This window comes from Mesoplodon bidens, assembly GCF_964165515.1.
Source record: "Mesoplodon bidens genome assembly, chromosome: 13".
In the NCBI taxonomy this organism is placed as follows: Eukaryota; Metazoa; Chordata; class Mammalia; order Artiodactyla; family Ziphiidae; genus Mesoplodon; species Mesoplodon bidens.
Window position 1 is genome coordinate 5538715 of NC_138169.1, and position 23318 is coordinate 5562032.

The following is a 23318-nucleotide window of genomic DNA, read 5'->3' on the forward strand; positions in this document are numbered from 1 at the left end:
CCAAGAGCATCAACTTTGCAGGTTACCCTCGATTAATTTCATCAACCGCCCATCAGAAATCTGTTGCAAAGGCTCCCATGGCAGATCACCATTTGGGCAGACCTTTGGAAAGAAAGCCTCCCGTTTCCTCTGGCTCAATTTCTGCCTGCATCAGCGAACTACAGACGTCTAATCCCACAGTAGAAATAAAATCTGCACTCAGGAAGAAAGGACATGTCTGAATCTCCATGATACTTGAGTGTCTGAAAGAAACTCTGTTCTCTATTTCTATTTCACAAAGGACCCATAATGCATGAAGCTGACAAAGCAATGATTAAGGCTGAGCTTCCTATAGCCTCAAACAATGTTGCTTACATTGGGGATTTGGGGAGGCCACCAAAATCCTGCCCAAGTGTTGACCTTTGGCAGAGTTTCTCTTCAGCACCACTCTCTTCTCTTTTTCCCGGGTGCTGGGGAAGGAGTCTTGGGCTTAGAATGATCTGACATACGTTTGTTGAGTGCCTACTGTGTGCCAGGCACTGTTCTAGGATCTTGAAATCTGGGTTCAAATCCCAGATCCACCAGTCCTAGCTATGGACCTAGCTGTGGACCCTTAATATCTGAGCCTCACTCTCCGCACCTGTAAGTGGGGTTATTTGTTCTACCTTCTTCATGGGTATATTTTGATAATTCACAGGGATAATATACAGCATAGAACCTGGCACAAAGTAGGTGCTAAATAAGCGTTGCATTTAATAGGATCTGCTTCCAACACCCCCTGAAAACTCCTCCCACATTGGCACCTTTCAAGACTATTCAAAACGGCCCCATCCAGGTCTACTCTCCACAGATGCTCCATATTCTGAGACAATCCAACCACTATCAAACTTGTGCATTAAAGAACATTCTGGAAAACGAATACAATACAGCGTTAGTATTATTTAAAGAATGGCTTAATAGGGCACCTTCCCAGAATTGCTTAGGTTTAAACTTCCACTCATCCTTTAAGGGCCAGTTCAAACGTCACCTCCTCTGAGATGACTTTTCCTCCATTGTATCCTCTTCTTTCTTCTGCTACACTTGGGCTCTTGTCCTAAAACTGTACAGAGCGCCACCTACTGACTGAGTTCGCTGTCCCCGCATCTGTCTCTTGCACCAGAGTTCTGAGCATCTTGGGTGACAGAGAGAACCCTGCTTCTAAAAAGACCATAAAAAGTCAAGCCAATTGTTTAGACTCGCTGAGACAGGCAACAGGGAACCACTAGGTGGTGATGAAAGCAGTATTTTAAGATTAGCTGGTAGCAGAATGGATTAGTGGGGAGAGACCACAGTCAGAGGCCGTGTGGTGGCCACAAGGAATTTCTAGGAATGAGCCTGCCAGGAATACAGTCCTCAGCCAGCACGGCCCTCCTGGCCAGCAGCAGGAAGACTCACAGGCACAAAGTAAGACACTTTTTAAGCAAAAACCACACCCAAACACCCAAATATACAGGTTTCTGCTCCAAACGAGCCATACTGAGAATTAGGGAAACTTCTTCATCAAATAAATGTAGCCACTTTGAAACCTCTGAACTTATTCCCTACATGGTATCACTACTCAACATGTATATTTGATTAAGAGAATGAAAAGACAAGCCACAGACTGGGAGAAGATATTTGCAAAGCACATAACTGATAAAGGATGGGTATCTAAGATCTACAAAGACCTCTTAACACACAGCAATAAGAAATAACAACCCAATTTTTAAAATGGGCCAAAGATCTGATCAGACACCTCACCAAAAAAGAGATAAGATGGAAAATAAGCCTATGAAGAGATGCTCCACATCATATGTTCTTAGGGAGTTGCAAATTAAAACAACAGTGAGGGCTTCCCTGGTGGCACAGTGGTTGAGAGTCCGCCTGCCGATGCAGGGGACATGGGTTCGTGCCCCGGTCCGGGAAGATCCCCCATGCCGTGGAGCGGCTGGGCCCGTGAGCCATGGCCGCTGAGCCTGCGCGTCCGGAGCCTGTGCGCCACAACGGGAGAGGCCACAACGGTGAGAGGCCCACGTACCACACACACACACACAAAAAAAAAAAAAACAGTGAGAAACTACTGCTCACCTATTAGAGGAGCTAAAATCCAAAACACTAACAACAAAATATCTGTGAGGATACGGGGCGGCGACAGGAGCTCTTATTCTTTGCTGTGGGGATGCAAAAGGGTGCCGTCACTTGCAGCGATAGTTTGGCAGTTTCATACAAAACTAAACATAGGGGCTTCCCTGGTGGTACAGTGGTTGAGAATCTGCCTGCCAATGCAGGGGACACGGGTTCGAGCCCTGGTCTGGGAAGATCCCACATGCCGCGGAGCAACTAGGCCCATGAACCATAACTACTGAGCCTGCGCGTCTGGAGCCTGTGCTCCACAACAAGAGAGGCCGCGACAGTGAGAGGCCCGCGCACCGCAATGAAGAGTGGCCCCCGCTCGCCACAGCTAGAGAAAGCCCTCGCACAGAAACGAAGACCCAACACAGCAAAAATAAATTAATTAATTAATAAAAAACTCCTACCCCCGACATCTTCTTTAAAAAAATAAATAAATAAAATAAACATAGTCTTACCATAAGATCCAGCAATCACGTTCCTTGGTGTTTACCTAAAGGAGATAAAAACTTAAGCCCACAAAAAATACACACACAGATGTTTATGGCAGCTTTATTCCCAACTGCCAAAACTTGGAGGCAATCAAGATGTCCTTTGGCAGGTGAATGGATAAATAAACGGTGGTTCATCCAGACAATGGAATATCATTCAGTGCTGAATAGAAATGAGCTATCAAGCCATGAAAAGACGTGGAGGAACCTTAAATGCATGTTACCAAGTGAAAGAAGCCGATCTGAAAAGGCTACATTCTGTGATTCCAACTCTATGACATTCTGGAAAACGCAAAACTATAAGGATAATAAAAAGATCAGGGGTTACCAGGGGTTTGTGGGGGAGGGAGGGAAGGATGATTAGGTGGAACACAAAGGATTTTTAGGGCAGTGAAGCTATTCTGTATGATGCCGGCATGGTGGACACGTGTCATTATGCATTGTCCAAACCCAGAGAATGTACAACAGAAAGAGTGATCCCTAATGTATACTGTGGACTTCAGTTAATAAGAATGTATCTTTTTTTTTTTTTTTTTTTTCAGCACGTGGGCCTCTCACTGTTGTAGCCTCTCCCGTTGCAGAGCACAGGCTCCGGACGCGCAGGCCCAGCGGCCATGGCTCACGGGCCCAGCCGCTCCACAGCATGTGGGATCTTCCCGGACCGGGGCACGAACCCGCGTCCCCTGCATCGGCAGGTGCACTCTCAACCACTGTGCCACCAGGGAAGCCCAAGAATGTATCTTTATCATACTAAGTGAAGTAAGTCAGACAGAGAAAGACAAATATCATATGATATCACTTATATGTGGAATCTAAAATATGACACAAATGAACTTATTTACAAAACAGAAACAGACTCACAGACTTTGAAAACACACTTATGGTGACCAAAGGGGAAAGGTGAGGGGGGGAGGGATAAGTTAGGAGTTTGGGATGAACATATACACTCTACTATATATAAAATGGATAAGCAACAAGGATCTACTGTATAGCACAGGGAATTCTACTCAATATTCTGTAATAACCTATATGAGAAAGGAAACTGAAAAAGAATGGATATGTGTATGTGTATCTGAACCACTTCGCTGTACACCTGAAACTAACACAACATTGTAAATCAACTATACTCCAATATAAAATAAAAGTTAAGTTTACAAAAGAAAGAATGCATCTTTATTATTGGCTCATCAATTGCAACAAATGTGCCACACTAATAATGCCAGGTGTTAATAATGGGGAAACTGTATGTAGGGGAGTAATATGGGAATTTCCTGTAATTTCCACTCAATTCTTCTGTAAACCTGAAACTGCTCAAAAAAAATCTTAATATTTTTTAACTGTATATTTGGATACTCTTTGTATCAGTCAGGATAGACTATTCATGTTGTGGTAACAAGTGAATTCAAACCTCGATGGCTTAACAGGCACATGAAAAGATGCTCAACATCGCTAGGTATCAGAGAAATGCAAGTCAAAACCATAATGAGGTATCACCTCACCCTGTTCAGAATGTCTACTGTCAAAAAGTCTGCAAATAATAAATGCGGGAGAGGGTGTGGAGACGAGGGAACCCTCGTGCACTGTTGGTGGGAATGTAAATTGGTGCAGCCACTATGGAAAACAGTATGGAGGTTCCTTAAAAAACTAAAAATAGAACTACCATATGACCCAGCAATCCTACTTCTGGGCTATCAGGAAAAGACAAAAACTCTACTTCAAGAAGATACATAAACCCAATGTTCATAGCAGCACTATTTACAATAGCCAAGACATAGAAAGTACCCATCCACAGACAATTGGTTTAAGAAGATGTGGTGTGTATTTTTAAAATGGAATATTACTCAGCCATAAAAAAAGAATGAAATACTGCCATTTACAGCAACATGGATGGACCTAGAGAATATTATACTTAGTGAAGTGAGTCAGATAGAGAAAGACAGATGCTATATGATATCACTTATATGTAGAATCAAAAAATAATACAAATTGAAACGAGCAGGGCCCTGAGGGGCCCTCCCATGTACAAAGGCCCTTCCATGTGCCCTGTCTCTCGTTTGTAGAAAAGCTGTAGTCTCCCAGGCCTCCCCTGAGTCACTGAAGAGCAGGCTCAGGCAGTTAATGGTTAGGGCAATAGCATCACAGAATCTTCAGTTCCTCCCTGAAGGACTTAGATAACAGTGTCTGACGCACATTCCTGAGTTGTTCTGCAGATACTAGAACAGCCACCAGAGGGAAAAAGCTAATGGCATGATAACCAGACTACACCCATGACACAAGCTGCTCCATCTAGAGCAGTACTGAATCCATGGCTTGCACAATTCCAGGAACTGGTCTCAAGAAAATGGGAACAAACCAACACTGGAGTTGAAGATTAAGTGTGCTTAAAACAATCAAGATGACGCTGACCAGACCACCATACAGCCAGTTTCAAGATGACTATCAGAGCTGACTGTGCTATTCTGCATGTAGCCCTCACCTGCACACCCTGGAAGCTTTCCTTTAAAAGCTCTTGCCCCCTGATCGGCGATGGGGAGATCATTTGGGGGATGCTAGTCTGCCATCTTCCTGGGGTCACCAGCTTCCTGAATAAAGCATTTTTCTTTTTCCACCACCCCTTGTCTCTCAAACATTGAATTTTTGAGAGACGATGGGCAGCCGAACCTGAGTTCGGTTCCGGCTCAGGCTGGTAACGAAATGACTCTAGATACAAAACAGAGACAGACTCACAGACACAGAACAAACTTCTGGTTACCAAAGGGGAAAGGGGGAGGGATAAATTAGGAGTTCGGGATTAACAGATGCAAACCCCTATACATAAAATAGATAAGCAACAAGGATTTACTGTACAGCACAGGGAATTATATTCAATATCTTGTAATAATCTATAAAGGAGAATAATCTGAATATATACACACACACACATACACAAATCACTTTGCTGTACACCTAACACTAAAACAATATTGTAATTCAACTATACTTCAATTAAAAAAAACCCACCCTCAATGGCTTAAGATGACCAAGGTTTAATTCCCACTCACACTACCTGCCTCTGCCAGGCCAGCAGTGGGCACTGCTCTGTGCAGTCACTGGACAAAGACTCTCACTTTAACCAAACTTGAGACTGGCTCCTCTGAGCCCTCCCTCCTCTTGACGGTGGCCGTGTCCTTGACACACCTGCGTAGCCCAATTAGAGCAAGAATCCTGCTAAGTCAGTTAAGAGGCATCCCACCCCACCCTGGATAGCTGATTACCCTCTATATCCAATCAAATTCCTCATGCCCATGCTTGCTGTCTGAACAGTCCGGCCTGCCCTCAGCAAGAATCTGGTTTGGACAGTCTAGCAAGAATCCCCTTACCCTCACTGTCTCCTTTGGGCAATTTGCCATCTACCGACACCACGCCCACTCTCTTCCATGGCTGTAAACCTCCAGCTGTCTTTACTGTATTGGGAATGGAGCCCAATTCTACCCTGGGGTCTCTCTTCCCCCATTGCAATGGTTTCTGAATAAAATATCTCTCCACCACTTTAACCAGTGTCTGGCTCTGGTACTCTCTGACACCACTCAGAGGCTGGGCTGATGGGTGGCATTTTTTAAAAAAATATTTATTTATGTATTTATTTGGCTATGCCGGGTCTTAGTTGCTGCATATGGGGTCTTTTTTAGTTGCAGCCTGCGGGACCTAGTTCTCTGACCAGGGATCAAACCCAAGCCCCCTGCATTGGGAGCGTGGAGTCTTACCCACTGGACCAGCAGGGAAGTGTCTCATGGGGGGGATTTGTTTGTTTGTTTGTTTGTTTTTTGCGGTATGCGGGCCTCTCACTGTTGTGGCCTCTCCTGTTGCGGAGCACAGGCTCGGGACGCGCAGGCTCTGCGGGATGTGGGATCCTCCCGGACCGGGGCACAAACCCGTGTCCCCTGCATCGGCAGGCGGACTCCCAACCACTGCGCCACCAGGGAAGCCCATGGGTGGGTTTTGACAGAGCCTTTCACGCATCCTGCTCGCCCCTACACCATCCCTCCTCCAGGTGGGAGCCCTTGACTTGAAAGAAAATGATGACTGGATTGGACAACACAAAAGCCTACAACATCACTGAAGTCAGAATACAAATATAACAAAAGAAACAAAAAAAAAAACCCACTAAAGACAACAAGTGGGGAAAAACATTTGCAGTCAAACATGCCAAAAATTGTTAAACTTCACCAGAAATTAAGTCAATGCAAGCAGACAGCCATATTTCAACTATCAAATTATCTTTTTAAGGCAATGCCCAAAGTTGGCAAAGGAACGGAGAACTGGGCACGCTTACCCAGAGCTGGCGGTGTAAACTGGCAGGAAAATTTCACAAAAGCATCACAAACTTAAAACATAGTCATGTCTTTTGAACCCACCCATTCACTTGTAGCTTTCTCTCCCAAAGACTTATCTACAGGAATATGCAACAGACATTTTATGTTTAAAAAAAAAAAACAAAAAAAGAATGTTTAAAAGGAGGAAAAAATAAAACATCATACAAATGGCCAGCAGCAATGTTTTAAAGAGGAGAAAACGAAACATGGTAAGTGAATAGAACACACCTCTATAATATCAACAGAATACTATACCACTTTTAAATATTGCATTAAAAATTACAGGTTCATGGAAAGGTCCCATTAATTTGAAATTGTTAGAAAACAATGTTTATGTATGCATATTTGTAGTTTTGGGGGAGGAAGAATCCACCACTTTCATCAGTTTTTCAAAAGGGTTGATAATTCTTTTTATGGTTAAATATCTAATGACATGAAAAGATGCTGCCATGTATTTATTCTACATTATTACAGAAAACAACAGTTTTCAAAGGTAAACAAATTCTTGTATTGACAAAAATCATGTCTTTATGTACATTCACATACATGTGAACAATGAGCATGTGCAGATATACTCATCAAAATATTAACAATGGCTGCCTATGACTCATACATTGGTTCAGAGATGACTTTTATCTTCTCCATTTTACTCAGTTGTATTTTCTAAATTTTCTACAGCTAAACATCTATTACTTTTGAAGTAAGAAGCTTTCTATTACACTTAGGCTGAAACTAGCTAGCTGCATAAATGCACAGAGTTTCGCACTGGTTAGGAAAAGAGGAGAAATATTTTTTAAGTATTTCTTTTCTTTTCTTTTCTTCAGCTGGTCTGGTCCCTTTTGGGGGGAGGGGAAGAGTCCTCTATTTCCTATAGGTGAATTCTGTTGCCACTTTCTAGAGAGAATTACAAACGAGTCCAGGGCACGATGCGTTTCTATACATCAAATCTTGATTTTGAACTGTTGTGATAGCTGCTACTCAGAGGTCTCCAAGCGCGCAGTGGCAAATGCTATTGTAAATCCAAGAATTCCGTGTTCTAAGTCAATTATTTTCCAATCCTAAAATTGTTTAAAAAACAAAGTACCTTTATCTTCTTTATGGTGCTTAAATTAATTAACATTTCATTTATTCCTGTATCCTTGGCTACACATTAAATTCACTAGGGTTTTTTTTTTTTAATAACAATGCCTGTGACCCAATTAGAGGTAAGGTCTAAGGAGTGTGTGCTTTTTAGAGACTCCCAGGCTATTCTGATACACATCCAGGATGGAGATGCCTTGATTTATTCATTTGCCAAGTAGTCATTAAGCCCCCGTATTCGTTTCCTAGGGCTGCTTCAACAAATTACCAAAAATGTAATGGCCTAAAACAATAGAGATTTATTCTCTCACAGTTCTGGAAGGCAGAGTTCCAAAATCAAGGTGTTATCAGTGCCTCCAGGGGATATCCATTCATTGCCTTGCCCAGCCTCTGGTGGCACCAGGCTTCCTTGGTTTGTGGCTGCATCCCTCCCATCTCAGCCTCCATCTTTACGTGGCCTGCTCTTCTGTGTGTCTATCTTTTTTGTTTTTAACGTCTTATTGGAGTATAATTGCTTTACAATCGTGTGTTAGTTTCTATTTTATAACAAAGTGAATCAGTTATACATATATATATGTTCCCATATCTCTTCCCTCTTGCGTTTCCCTCCCTCCCACCCTCCTTATCCCTCCCCTCTAGGTGGTCACAAACCACCCAGCTGATCTCCCTGTGCTATGTGGCTGCTTCCTACTAGCTATCTATTTTACGTTTGGTAGTGTATATATGTCCATGCCACTCTCTCGCTTTGTCACAGCTTACCCATCCCCCTCCCTATATCCTCAAGTCCATTCTCTAGTAGGTCTGTGCCTTTATTCCCGTCTTACCCCTAGGTTCTTCATGATCTTCTTTTTTTTCTTAGATTCCATATGTATGTGTTAGCATACGGTATTTGTTTTTCTCTTTCTGACTTACTTCACTCTGTATATGACAGACTCTAGGTCCATCCACCTCACTACAAATAACTCAATTTCGTTTCTTTTTATGGCTGAGTAATATTCCATTGTATATATGTGCCACATCTTCTTCATCCATTCATCTGTTGATGGACATTTAGGCTGCTTCCATGTCCTGGCTATTGTAAATAGAGCTGCAATGAACATATCTTATACGGACACATCATTGGATTGAGGGCCTGCCCAGATAATCCAGAATGATCACCTCTTCTCAAGATTCTGAGTTACCTCTGTAAAGACCCTTTTTCCAAACAGGGTCACATTCACAAGTTCCAGGGATTCGGATGTGGACACAACCTTTGGGGGCCACACTTCAACTCACTACAGCGTCTATTTCCACATGCTAGATGGTCTGCTAGTGCTGTGGATGCTGCTTTTTACTGAGTTTTCAGTCCACTTAAGGCAAGAGAGCTGAAAGATGGGGTGGGGGGTAAGGAGAGTGCACAGCAGGGGCATCTCCTCGTGCCTCACAAAGAGCCCAGTGTCGTGGACAAGAGCATGGACCCGAAAGGCAGAGTGCTTTGGCTACTTACTGGTTCTGAGACCTGGGGGAGTCACTGAAACTGTGCCTCAATTTACACATCTGTTGAATGGGAATGATAATAGTTATCTCCCTCCTAGGGCTCTAAGATTTCTGACCTTTAAAAGTGTGTTTTCCCGCAAAGACTTACAATGGTATCAGGCACTGAATGATTTGGTTTTTCAAGAAGTTTTTCAAATAAATAAGAAACACAATCACACAAAACCGCCCTCAGAGACATACTACAACATTTCCACATGTTCTGTCTTTTATGTCTCAATAAAACGTTTTACAGAAGGAAAGTAACCACCCTGAACTGAGTCTGGTGGGAAAAATCTACTTATACGTCTTAGAAACAGAGGCAACTGTTACCATCACTGACCTGTCCTCCCCTCCCCCCTCCCCCTCCCCCTTCTCCTTCTCTAACTTGAATAAGACGCCTTAAGCACAATAAAGATTTAGCGTGGTTCGTGTTTCACAGATCCATAAAACGACACACGACTTGGTGACTTTTCCTCTATTACCATTGCTTGTTCCTTAAGGTTCAACTGCTAAATCTCACAAAAAGCAATGAGTTAGTCAAGTTAGTTGAAAGGGTGATCCCTTCTTCTGCTCAACCTGTTATAATCACTTCTGGATTAGAGCAGGCCGAGAAAAACTCCTGAAACAGTGAATCCAGATGTTCAAACATGGTAACACTTCACAGTCAACATTTACTTTGATGTCGATTTCACCTTCAACTGGGCTACAGTCATGTGGGGTGTGTCTATTTCTTTCAAGAACTTTTCACAGAAAAATCTCAAAAATCGATGAACAAAAGTTTGTTTTTACCACGCTTTTCATTATATACGACAAATTTAGGGTTTGGCTTTTCTATCCTATGGAGAAGCACAGACTCCTGTTTCTATGGTGCAGCCCGGAGCTTCTCTCTGCCTCTGTACCAACTTTCAGGTGAGAATGAGCTCTGCATTGTGGTTTCTGACCACACAGAGTGGCACCTTATTTTCTCAGAGGTTTGGGTCCCAACGGCCAGACAGAAATCACTGAAGAAACAACCTCATCTCAACTAGCTGGTTGCACGCGGTTTCCCACACCAAGAGTCCATCATCCGGCTTTCATTTCTCTTGGTTTCATTTTATCTGTTCTGAACACTTTCAAATTGGCTTATTTTTCTAATCCGTTCTCGTTTTGTTGGGCTATGCAACTCATTCTCTTGTGGTTTCCATCTTTTTTTTAAGATTTAATTTTATTTATTTTTGGCTGCGTAGGGTCTTCGTTGCTGTGCGCGGGCTTTCTCTAGTTGTAGCAAGCGGGGGCTACTCTTCTTTGCGGTGCACAGGCTTCTCACTGTGGTGGCTTCACTTGTTGCGGAGCATAGGCTCTAGAGCGCAGGCTCAGTAGTTGTGGCACATGGGCTCAGTAGTTGTGGTGCACGGGCTTAGTTGCTCCGTGGCACGTAGGATCTTCCCGGACCAGGGCTCGAACCGGTGTCCCCTGCATTGGCAGGTGGATTCTTAACCACTGCGCCACCAGGGAAGTCCCTTGTGGTTTCCATCTTTATTACTCACATTTCCTCACAATGAGTGTTCATTAAAATATTTTGAATTAAGACTTTTCTGCCTTCCTAACCAAGCCCATTGAGTCTTCCCATACTGACACATTTTTAATTCTTATCACAGAACTTCAGGCAGTTGGTACATTATATTCTATTAAAAACCCTATTCCGCCCAAGGTTGTCACAATTCAGAGATAACAGCCTTCCGCGGGATGTTTTGTTAGGGATATATTCACAGATTCACTTTGTTAGCCTGACAAATACAGTCCATGAGCTGGTATTTCACACCTCATTTGATCTCACAATTCAACAACAACAAAAAAAGTATAAAAAGAAGCAATTATTTATTTAGATTCTGGAAGCGATTTTAGAGGGATATTAGATAAGCATAAATTGTCATGCCAGCAACAATCCCTGTCCTTCTAACAGCCCAGGGAAGGGCAAAAATGGAAAGTGAAGTCAGAGAAGAAGACGATGCTGCAATGTCTGATACTTATGTAACTCTGGTTATGTAACTACTTTTTTTTCCTCTTGTAACTTTTTTAATCTCTTCTAAAGAGAATGCAAAATTGATTCTCTCAGAACCAAAAGCGAAAACCACAGCCTGTGTTTTCCCTTCAATTTAAAACATCACCACTCCACCAGCCAGTATTTCAACCAAGCCAACTTCCCCTGTGCAGACCACGGAGACGGCCGTTAGAGAGCCACACAGTGACTTCTGAGGGTGTAAGTCCAGGCATCCCACTGGGGCTCCTCCAGCCCAACAAGAGGGTCAGCAGGACTGTCGTAACTTCCTGGCCACCTCTTGTTTCTGCCCTCCCATTTTCCCCCCAGAACCCTCTCCCGTACTCTAAGCCCAAGTCATTCAGGTGGGTCCACCCATCCCCTACTTTTTTTTGTGTGTGTGTGGTACGCAGGCCTCTCACTGTCGTGGCCTCTCCCATTGCGGAGCACAGGCTCCGGACGCGCAGGCTCAGCAGCCACAGCTCACGGCCCAGCCGCTCTGCGGCATGTGGGATCCTCCCGGACCGGGGCACAAACTCGCGTCCCCTGCATCGGCAGGTGGACTCTCAACCACTGCGCCACCAGGGAAGACCCACCCATCCCCTACTTTTACAGCTGGCTACAGAGATTGGTTCAGAGTGAGTACAAGATCCGTGTTACTCCAGGCAGATCCGGTGATGAGCAGCCCCAGGACTTGCGCTGGATGTGATGGAGCAGAACAGCGTTCTCCCTGAAGTGACCAAGCCAGTAGGATTGATGCTGGGAAGACCTGCTGGAGATGAGGCCAACCCAGAGGAAAGACGAAGAGACAGGTTGCTAAGAATGCTGCATCCAGACACTTCTGGCACCTGTCCCCCCTGAATTTCTCCACGTGCACAAGCAGTCGAGGAGCCCTTTCTGCTTGGGCTTCAATCGTGTGGTACCTAAGGGCATCGGTCAGACAAAGTCCACCAGATAAACACCCCAGCAACCAAGAGGAAGTCTTCCAGCGGAGTCAAAACAGAGATCAAGGCACAACCCTGGACGCATCCCACCTTTAAGAAGCGTGGCAGATACTGCGAGCTGACCACCCTTCTCCCTGACATCAAAGACTATCTCTCAGTACAAAGCCTGAAAATAATACCAGATATTCAACTTTCCAGACTACCCTGCTTCTTGAGCAAAGGCATGGAACTACTGATGAGATCTTAGACTTCCAGGGAAAGTCTTCTTTCCAGCTGGAAAGGTCTTCTTCCCTGGCCAAAAGAGAAGCCCCCCTCCCTTCTAGTCTTTGTATACAACTAGATAAGTTTGTGATGCCTGGAACTGCTGCAGCCACCTTGCAGCTGTGAGGAAACAAGCTGGAGGATGACAGCCAGTGAATTGGGCATGATACAGTAGGAAGACGGAATGCACCTGGGTGACACAATTGTGCTGCTGGATTAACCAACCACGGAGCCACCCACCTCCAAGCTTCTTGTCACATGAGATGACAAAATCCTATTGTTGCAGCCACTTTTAGGTGAGAATTCTAGTACCTGCAACTGAGCAAATATAAAAATCCTAGACTCCTTCCAGGTATCGACAGCTCAGGATAGGGGAGTGTTCAGACGGCAGATTCAGATTTCCAGGGAAACCATGGGTCACATGAGGCTGCAGACTAAAAGCTCTGTCAAGGGATGTAGAGGACGATGACCGGAATGCTGAGTTGGGAGTGAGAGGAACCCAGATCACCTGATCAATATTCCTAACCAGAGGCTTTTGATCACTCAACCTGAGTCACTCTTTCCCTTTAAAAGAGCTCTTCAAAGTCAGGCAGAACAGAGTTCTAGCTGAGGTTGGCTGAGGTCACCCAAGCAGAGACAGCCCTCAGCCTAGAAATCCATTAGAAAAGGCAAAAGCTCCACGCAACCTCTCCATTTCTCATGCTCCCACCCACCCACCCACCAGCTCCCTCATTCATTCACCCAGTGCCCCTTCGGTGTCCAACATCATGGACCTCAAAGGGTTTAAAAACAAGAAAAGAGGGACTTCCCTAGTGGTCCAGTGGTTAAGATTCCCGCCCTTCCATTGCAGGGGGCGCAGGTTTAATCCCTGGTCGGGGAACTAAGATCCTGAATGCTGCGCGGTGTGGCAAAAAAAGAAAGACAGAAACGAAAGAAAAGAGAACAGGTTATGACACTAGAAGATGATAAGTGAAAGATCTAAACAGGGCTCTTTGCCAGCCTGAGGAGTTAGGGGTCTCATCCTGGCTGAAGCGGGAGCCATTGGTGGTTTTAAAGCCGGGGGAACTGCATGGCCAGCCTTGCTCAGTCAAAAGGGAAGAGAAGAGAGGCCAAGAGACTGTAGAAAAGACTGTGGCAACAGGGCTGAGAGCTCGTTCCGCCTGTTGGGAGCCCAGATGCAAGATTTTTTAGCAACAGCCTCCTTCTGCTTCCCAGGCAAGCTCAGCCCCGTAAAACCCAAGGCTGCTATCGGAGGTAGAGAAGACCTGCCGGCAGCGCCAAGTGCCCCAACTTCACATCCCGAGCCCATATGCCAACACCCAGGTAGGACAGCTGCAAAACGACTACTTCTAAGCGCTGAGAGACCATTACTTGACAGCTAGAGGCGCCCTCGGTTCACTCCTAAAAATGTACATTTCCCCCTTGCCTCTTAAATCATTTCTGTTTTCCCCACTTCATTCTTCAGCTCTACACTGCCAACAATAACAGTAACAATAATAAAATTTTTAAATAATGGTTATCAAACCCTGCACTGGGACAAATAGGAGTTCAGGTCATTTTTGAGATTGCCAACCTAATTAGGTCACTGATGTATAAAGAGCATAAAGGATAAAGCCCTCATCCTGCAGCACATCCGATAATACATTCAGAAGCTGTAGGACGGAGCTGAGCTGATGAATTCAAAGGAACACGTCTCCCATGAAAGGCAGAGGCACCTAGAAAAACGGTACAGATGAACCGGTTTGCAGGGCAGAAATAGAGACACAGAGGTAGAGAACAAACGTATGGACACCAAGGTGGGGAAAGTGGAGGTGGGGGAGGGTGGTGGTGGGATGAACTGGGAGATTGGGATTGACACGTATACACGAATATGTATACAGTGGATAACGAATAAGAACCTGCTGTATCAAAAAATAAATAAAATAAAATTTTTTTTAAAAGGGCACAAAAAAAATAAAAATGCAGAGGCACCACTTTATTTATACACTCATTATTTTCCTATCAGCGTTTGCAACCATCCCCAACCCACCACTGCCGAGGCGCCTTGAGCATCTCAGCACTTACCTGCTCTGTATGTCCGGGTGGTGACCCACGCAGGTGAGGGTGGCTGCTGTCTGAACACGGTCATTGTCAATTTCCTCCTGGACCGCCCACTGGTCTTCGTTGCTGACTCTCACTGCGGTTATTTTCACACCTGCTGCTGCCTTAATTCTGTGGGGTAGAAAAAAAATATATATATATATATATATATGACCATTTTAGTTCAAAACAGGGAGCAAAAATAGGGAGCTCGCACAGCTCTCCCCTTTCCTCTGGGACACGTAGGGAAGAGTGGCCATAATGCCTTTCCTTTGAAAACTAAGTGTCCTGTTACTTTTACAAGGGCCCCAAAGTAGGAGCCCCAGCATTTTGCCATGTCTGTTAATTTTCTGTCTGATCGGTGTGTTGGGAACCAGATCGCTCTCTGTTTCAGGGGTCCTGTGGGACGGAGACGAGACAGATGTGTCTGGTAGGCGTGGATGGAATCTGGGGCCCGGTTCTTCCCCTGGGGATGGGGAAGGGTCCCCATGAGGTGAGAGGGTCTGAGAGGCTGCAGGGGCTATGCCAGCCCAGGAGATGGCACCATCCAGGGCACCAAGGGGGAGGTGGGCAGCACTGATCACACTGTGAAGAGGAAACAGTGGGACCACGCGGTCCTCAGAGGAGCAAAAGAAATACAGCATTCAGGCAGGCTGAAGTGGCCAAGTACTGCCTGGTACGATGTTTGCAGAACTCAATTCCCCAAGGAAGAATCCAAGGCCCCAGCTGCTTCAGCCATTGAGCAAAGGCCAAAGAGAGTTCCCAGCCTGGATTGTCTGCCGTTTCTTCCCTGCTCCTAAAACTATCTTCATGTTGTTACTAACCAGAATACATCTCCTCTGTGACCACAGGGATTGCAAGGCAGCATCCAAGTTCTCTGACAATGGCCTTAGGACTTGCCCAGATGCTGTGGACTTGTCTGGAGAACAATCAGGAGGAAGACAGGGTCATGGAAAGCCAAGCTGCTTGCTGTGTTTAACTAAATGTAAGTAATATGAAAAGGGTGTCACTGGACTTCCAGGTGCATGAACTAATGCTGCAGAGGGTCAGCGCATGCTTGGCTGTGAAGGTACCTGAACCCCCTCTGCTTCCCAGAGGCCTGTGGACTAACGAGAAATGCCCAGTGAGGCTCTGGGCATCCTTTTCCAGAGAGAAGGCAAAAGGAATGCCACGATGCAAAAAAATGGTATGTGTGCAGGAGTTACAGGAGCATCAGCAAAGACAGATCCATCAAGACAGACATTCCACCGCCACCAAGAACTTAGAAGCAAATATTCCCTCCAAGAGATTTATTAATCAAATCCACACATAACAGCAAGGTCTAAGATGCAATTTAAAACATATGAATGAAGGTGAAAGGATACAATGGGAGGATATATCCACAAATCATATCTCTGATAAGGGTCTAGTATCCAGCATATATAAAGAGCTCTTGCAACTCAACAACAAAAAAGACAAATAACTCAATCTGAAAATAGATGTTTCTTCAAAGAACATATACGTGGCCAATAAGAACATGAAAAGATGCTCAGCATCATTAGTCAACAGGGAAATGCAAATCAAAATCATGAGATACCACATCACACCCACGAGGATGGCTATCATCAAAAAAGGGAAAATAATAAATGTTGACAAGGATGTGGAGAAATTGGAACCCCTGTATACTGCTGGTAGGAACGTAAGATGGTGCAGCTACTTCGGAAAACAGCTTTGCAGATGCTCAGAAAGTTAAACACAGAATTACTATATGACTCAGTAATTCTACTCTTGCATATAGACCCAAACGAATTGAAAACAGATACTCAGGCAAACCCTTGTACATGCATCTCATGATGGCACTGTTCACAACAGCCAAAAGGCAGAAACAACCCAAATGCCCATCACATGATGAAAGGATAAACAAAATGTGATATATACGTATCGTGGAATACTATTCAGCCACAAAAAGGAATGAAGTGCTGATACATGTTACAACATGGATGAACCTCACAAACATCATTCCAAGTGAAAGAAGCCAGACACAAAAGGCCATGTATTGTATGGTTCCATTTACATAAAATATCCAGAACAGGTAAATCCACAGAGATAGAAAGCAGATTAGTGGTTTCCAGGGGCTGGGAGGAGCAGAACGAGGAGTAGCTGCTTAGCTAACAGGTATGGGGCTTCCTTTTGGGGTCATAAAAATGTCTTGGAACTAGATAGAGGTGGTGTCTGCACAACACTGTGTACTAAACGCCAGTGAATTATTCATTTAGAAATGGTACATTTTATGTTATGTGAAATTTGCTTCAATTAAAAAAGAAAGAAAAGAAGAAAAAACAGGTGAATGGACCCTCCCAGGAGGGACTGAAACTTTAAAAAAGGATTTATCAAAATCCAAAAAGGACCCAAAGAAGGGAATCCCTAAAGTCAGAATTTCAAGCAGCAGGAGAGAATGTTCTGGACTCAAGGGTTGTCCTAAAGCCCCTGATTTTGCTGCCTACCATAAGGAACCCCGGGTGGAATTAGGGGACTCAAATACTTGCATATCTAATTAAATTTTTTTAAGTTTCTGCTTCCTGTATTCCCTTCTTATAGGACCTTACACAGATGTTAAGACATACACCTGCTCGCTCTTGCATTTGGCATTCCTGACCCCCTCCAGAGATTCAGGCGCCATTCCTTGTCCCAACTGGATGGTTTTTCCTGTTGAATTCTGGTGACTACATATGCTAACTCCTCAAAGCTTCCTTTCTTGCCATCACAAAGTTCCGGGAATTAATTTATGCAAGCCATGAATAGAGGCGTCCCATTGTGTCCCTGTTTCCAGCCATTCCATCTTGCTGCAAAAGGGGCAACTGGAGAGAATGTTCCAGAATGCATGTCTCCATAAGCAGAGTCCTCCCACTGTCAAGAGCACCTCCTCATTTCTACCAGTACTTGCCACTTTAATGGCTTATCACATTCTTCCACATACACGGATCACAGAGCAATTTGACCAAGCAGCCGCATGGTCAGGATGATTACTATTGTTCCCAATGTCCTGATGATCAAACTGTGACCCTCACACCCCCAGAGGGAGCGGCGAGCTGGAGGTCATAGAGCTAGACAGTGACAGAGCTAGGATTAGAAACCAGATCCCCTGACTCCAAAACCTGCCCCCCTTCCCTCCTACTCTGCCCCATGCAGAGAATTCCCTGCAGAGGATACAAAATTAACGCACAGAAATCTCTTGCATTCCTATACGCTAATGATGAAAAATCTGAAAGTGAAATTAAGAAAACACTCCCATTTACCATTGCAACTAAAAGAATAAAATATCTAGGAATAAACCTACCTAAGGAGACAAAAGACCTGTATGCAGAAAATTATAAGACATTGATGAAAGAAATTAAAGATGATACAAATAGATGGAGAGATATATCATGTTCTTGGATTGGAAAAATCAACATTGTGAAAATGACTCTACTAGCCAAAGCAATCTACAGATTCAATGCAATCCCTATCAAACTACCACTGGCATTTTTCACAGAACTAGAACAAAAAAATTCACAATTTGTATGGAAACACAAAAGGCCCCGAATAGCCAAAGCAATCTTGAGAAAGAAAAACGGAGCTGGAGGAATCAGGCTCCCTGACTTCAGACTATACTACAAAACTACAGTAATCAAGACAGTATGGTACTGGCACAAAAACAGAAATATAGATCAGTGGAACAGGATAGAAAGCCCAGAGATAAACCCATGCACATATGGTCATCTTATCTTTGATAAAGGAGGCAAGAATATACAGTGGGGAAAAGACAGCCTCTTCAATAGTGGTGCTGGGAAAACTGGACAGCTACATGTAAAAGAATGAAATTAGAACACTCCCTAACACCATACACAAAAATAAACTCAAAATGGATTAAAGACCTAAATGTAAGGCCAGACACTATCAAACTCTTAGAGGAAAACATAGAACACTCTATGACATAAATCACAGCAAGAGCCTTTTTGACCCACCTCCTAGAGAAATGGAAATAAAAACAAAAATGAACAAATGGGACCTAATGAAACTTAAAAGCTTTTGCACAGCAAAGGAAACCATAAACAAGACCAAAAGACAACCCTCAGAATGGAAGAAAATATTTGCAAATGAAGCAACTGACAAAGGATTAATCTCCAAAATTTACAAGCAGCTCATGCAGCTCAATATCAGAACAACAAACAACCCAATCCAAAACTGGGCAGAAGACCTAACTAGACATTTCTCCAAAGAAGATACACAGATGGGCAACAAACACATGAAAGAATGCTCAACATCATTAATCATTAGAGAAATGCAAATCAAAACTACAATGAGATATCATCTCACACCGGTCAGAATGGCCATCATCAAAAAATCTACAAACAATAAACGCTGGAGAGGGTGTGTAGAAAAGGGAACCCTCTTGCACTGTTGGTGGGAATGTAAATTGATACAGCCACTATAGAGAACAGTATGGAGGTTCCTTAAAAAACTAAAAATAGAACTATCATACGACCCAGCAATCCCACTACTGGGCATATACCCTGAGAAAACCATAATTCAAAAAGAGTCATGTACCAAAATGTTCATTGCAGCTCTGTTTACAATAGCCAGGACATGGAAGCAACCTAAGTGTCCATTGACAGATGAATGGATAAAGAAGATGTGGCACATATATACAATGGAATATTACTCAGCCATAAAAAGAAACGAAATTGAGTTATTTGTAGTGAGGTGGATGGACCTAGAGTCTGTCATATACAGAGTGAAGTAAGTCAGAAAGAGAAAAACAAATACCGTATGCTAACACATATATATGGAATCTAAGAAAAAAATGTCATGAAGAACCTAGGGGTAAGACGGGAATAAAGACACAGACCTACTAGAGAATGGACTTGAGGACACGGGGAGGGGGAAGTGTAAGCTGGGACAAAGTAAGAGAGTGGCATGGACATATATACACTACCAAAGGTAAAACAGATAGCTAGTGGGAAGCAGCCACATAGCACAGGGAGATCATCTCGGTGCTCTGTGACCACCTAGAGGGGTGGGATAGTGAGGGTGGGAGGGAGACGCAAGAGGGAGGAGATATGGGGATATATGTATATGTATGGCTGATTCACTTTGTTATACAGCAGAAAGTAATACACCATTGTAAAGCAATTATACTCCAATAAAGATAAAGAAAGAAAAGAAAGAAAGAAAAGAAAGAAAGAAAGAAAGAAAGAAAGAAAGAAAGAAAGAAAGAAAGAAAGAAAGAAAGAAAGAAAGAAAGTGGTGTGTGCGTGTCAATCCCAAACTCCCTAACTATCTCTTCCCCAAAAGAAATACATTCTCATTATTTTTGCCTTGGTGGTTATGAAGCACCAGGCATTCCTACCTGCCTAGGAGAGCTGGATGCTTCTAAGGATGAAGGTCAGGGAGGTGGTGGAGTTAGTGATGATGACAATGAACTGTGAGAGTTTGGATACCAATCACTGAACATCTGTGACTCAGTTTCCTCATCTACAAAATGTGTGTAATAATATTATCTATCTATAGTGTAGTTTGTATGAAGATTAAGTGAATCACTGTATATAAAGTGCTTAGAAGAACACCTGGGACAAAGAAACTGATCAGTGTTAGCTATTATGATTTTTCTCACCATGAACTACTACAGACTCTCCAGAGATCATACACTCAGGCATCAAGCCCCCTCCCTGTGAGATGTCCTTTGAAACTGCTCTAAGTCTCCACGCAGGACCCCAGCCACCTCCTCTCTAGATATGATTTCCCTGATCTTACTCCTTTTCCGTGGCAGGAAATTCCTCTCATATCCCAAGACGGAGCAAACCGTCCATTTGCCGTAGTAAATCCTTTTATTTTTTTTTCCATAAAGGTTACTCTACACTTGAACCCTCGACACTTTGGGTTCAAAGGACATCAGTGTGCACCTGACAAAGTCTCAGACATTTTCTGTGATTGTAGTTGACCAAAGAAATAATCCAATTCCGGTTCATGTCTAGTGTACTTCAACGTCCAGAAGTGGGACCAGCTTTAGAAGTGGCTCACCACAAAGGTTCAAATGATGTCCCCACTTCCCTAGGCACCTGACTCTGTTCAGGTCTCACATATGTGGGTTTTGTGCACCGATAGGCTGTCTTCTTGTGGTCACAGTGTGGCTGCCAACAGCTCTTGATCTCACCTCCTCATCCGCAAGGGAAAAGCAAGACTCTCTCTCCTAGAACAAACTCCTGGAGCCAGGTTTTCATTGGTTGAATTTGACTGAGTCCTCAACCTTGGACCTATCACTGTGGCCTAGGTGGGGTGAAAGGACAATGCTTATTGGTTTGCCCAGACAACGACCATCCTGCACTAAGAGTGAAATGAATCCCATCTGAACCACGTGGGAGGGGTTAGCAGGGAGTGGCTCCCAAAAGGAAATTCGAGTTACAACAGAAGAAATGGATGGTAGGAATCAAAACCACAAGCCTGAAGCCAAATTATTGAGGTTCTGCCTCCCTCCTACATACAAGTTATAAAATTGTTCCAGAATCTCAGTTCTTAGTCCAAATCCTTCCCAATTTTAGATTCTATTTGTTGGAACAATCTAAGCCCAGAAAAATCCATGCCTTGAATATTCATTAAGTTTGTTTTAGAGAAATATTTTTAGGCTTGGTGATATTCTTAACTCTTGTTATTTAAAAACTACAATAATCTAAACCTTGTGACAGCGATTAATGGTCTCAGCACTGTAACGAGCTTGAGGGATTTGGGGGCTGAGCAAGGGAAAGATATGACCACTAGGTGGCAGTGGCACGCAACAAGCTTTACCGCGGCAACAATCTGACAAGTTTGTGTGATGCCTAAGTCCCTCATAGCCTAAGACCTTCCAAATGACATGGCATGAGGGCCACTAGCCAGAAGGGGAAGAGGGCAGGGAACCCCAGGGAGAAGAGGATCAGAGAGGGCGCTTACAAGTCACTAGGCAGCACTGTGGGAAGCCTCCAGGTCAAACAGCTCCAAAGGGCAGCTGCAGCTTGAGGTCTTACAGCTACAAGGTCTATGGCTAACAGACATTGGGAACAGTTTTGCAGGGTAGGCAGAGCAGGCTCTAAATGGCTAAAACAGGCTTATTTAGGGTATATTTAAAACAATTAGATGTGTAAAAAGTTGAGTTTGGCTCTTAAGCTAACAGGTCCCAGTCTGCTATGAAGAAACAACACAGGGGCCAACCTACAGGGACCATCTCTGGCTCATTTATATAACAACTACTTCCTGACATTCACAGAAAAAAACTTACATTCATACTTCGATAGGGTCTTCATTATACAACTATTTGTTATCTGTATTCTTGAAGTTAAGGGATTACATAGAGGAGAATGCATTGGCAAACTAAGAAACTATCAATATTTGTTGATGAACTGAGCCTTAAGGAAATCAGTCCCCACTCTTACTTGACCCTTGGTTGACCGTGACACCTACCGCAGCCCTGCTGCAGCATCTCTGCCTTTGGTAAGGGTGGGCTGTCAGGCTCTGCTGATCGTCCGCTATAAATACAACGCAAATGCAATGCACATCTACTGCAGAGAGAAACCGCCGAATCTTGTAGCATTGGAGGATTGACAAATGCCAGCAAAGCTACAGAGAAAGAGGATCCACCAGAGATCCACCAACCACCCCTCAAGACATATCTACTGACAGTTCACAAGTGAAGGAGGGAAAATCAACAAGAAAAGATAAGTGCTTCAAAAGAGAGCAGTCTGAGTAGCAAGGCAGAGTGAAGTTCCTGGGGAAACTGGGGAAGCCCTGAAATACTTCGGCTAGGTGGATCCTTTTTGTGACCCTGTTGGCAATCTCAAGTGTGAAATGAAAAATGCAATACTGTGCAGTTATATAAAATTGGAGGAAAATAACAACAAAAAATTGTCAACGGGCAATGCATGCTTTGTTCCGAGCGGCACAGAAAGGGAGTTACTGAGCCTGAATTTTGTTTACTGTAACATAAAACAAACTTGTTTGTGTATCTTTCTTTCATTTCTCAAGGAAGAAGAGAAATCCAGTCACATTTCCTTTTTCTCAAGATTTTCTACATGATTTTACGTTCCCATTTACAGTGGATTAATTTTCATTGGCCAAATATTCTCAAAGCAAAACTTCCCATAACTAACCTGTAGCTTTAAATGACAATGGTCTAAAAAACGCATATTTTATGGTGTGAAATATGCTAACATTCTGTACTGGCCGGGCGCTGGCTTCCTAGTGGTTCCTAACACAGCACGTGTCTTCCTGTCCTTAAACCTTTGTTCTGGCTGCTCTTCCTGCTTGGAAAGGTCTCCCCTGACACCCACAGGACTCACTCCCTCATCTCCTTCAGGTTTGGGCAAATGTCATCTCTGAGCTTTTTCCAGACCACCCAATCGGAAAAAAAAAAAAGCCCTATTTAATACTCCCCAACTTTGCTTCCCTTGTTTATTCTCTGTAT

The 23318-nt window shown here is 43.8% G+C and overlaps 1 protein-coding gene across 1 annotated transcript in view; it reads right to left on the minus strand.

The window, feature by feature from the left end:
- Positions 1-23318, minus strand: part of LOC308627091 (transmembrane protein 132B) — a gene marked incomplete at its 5' end in the record, with an annotated part of 374488 nt that overhangs the window by 162038 nt on the left and 189132 nt on the right. Inside the window, one exon of the mRNA XM_081252803.1 lies at positions 14852-14998. Coding sequence (XP_081108929.1) covers positions 14852-14998 — 147 coding nt within the window. The remainder of the gene's footprint in view (positions 1-14851; positions 14999-23318) is intronic.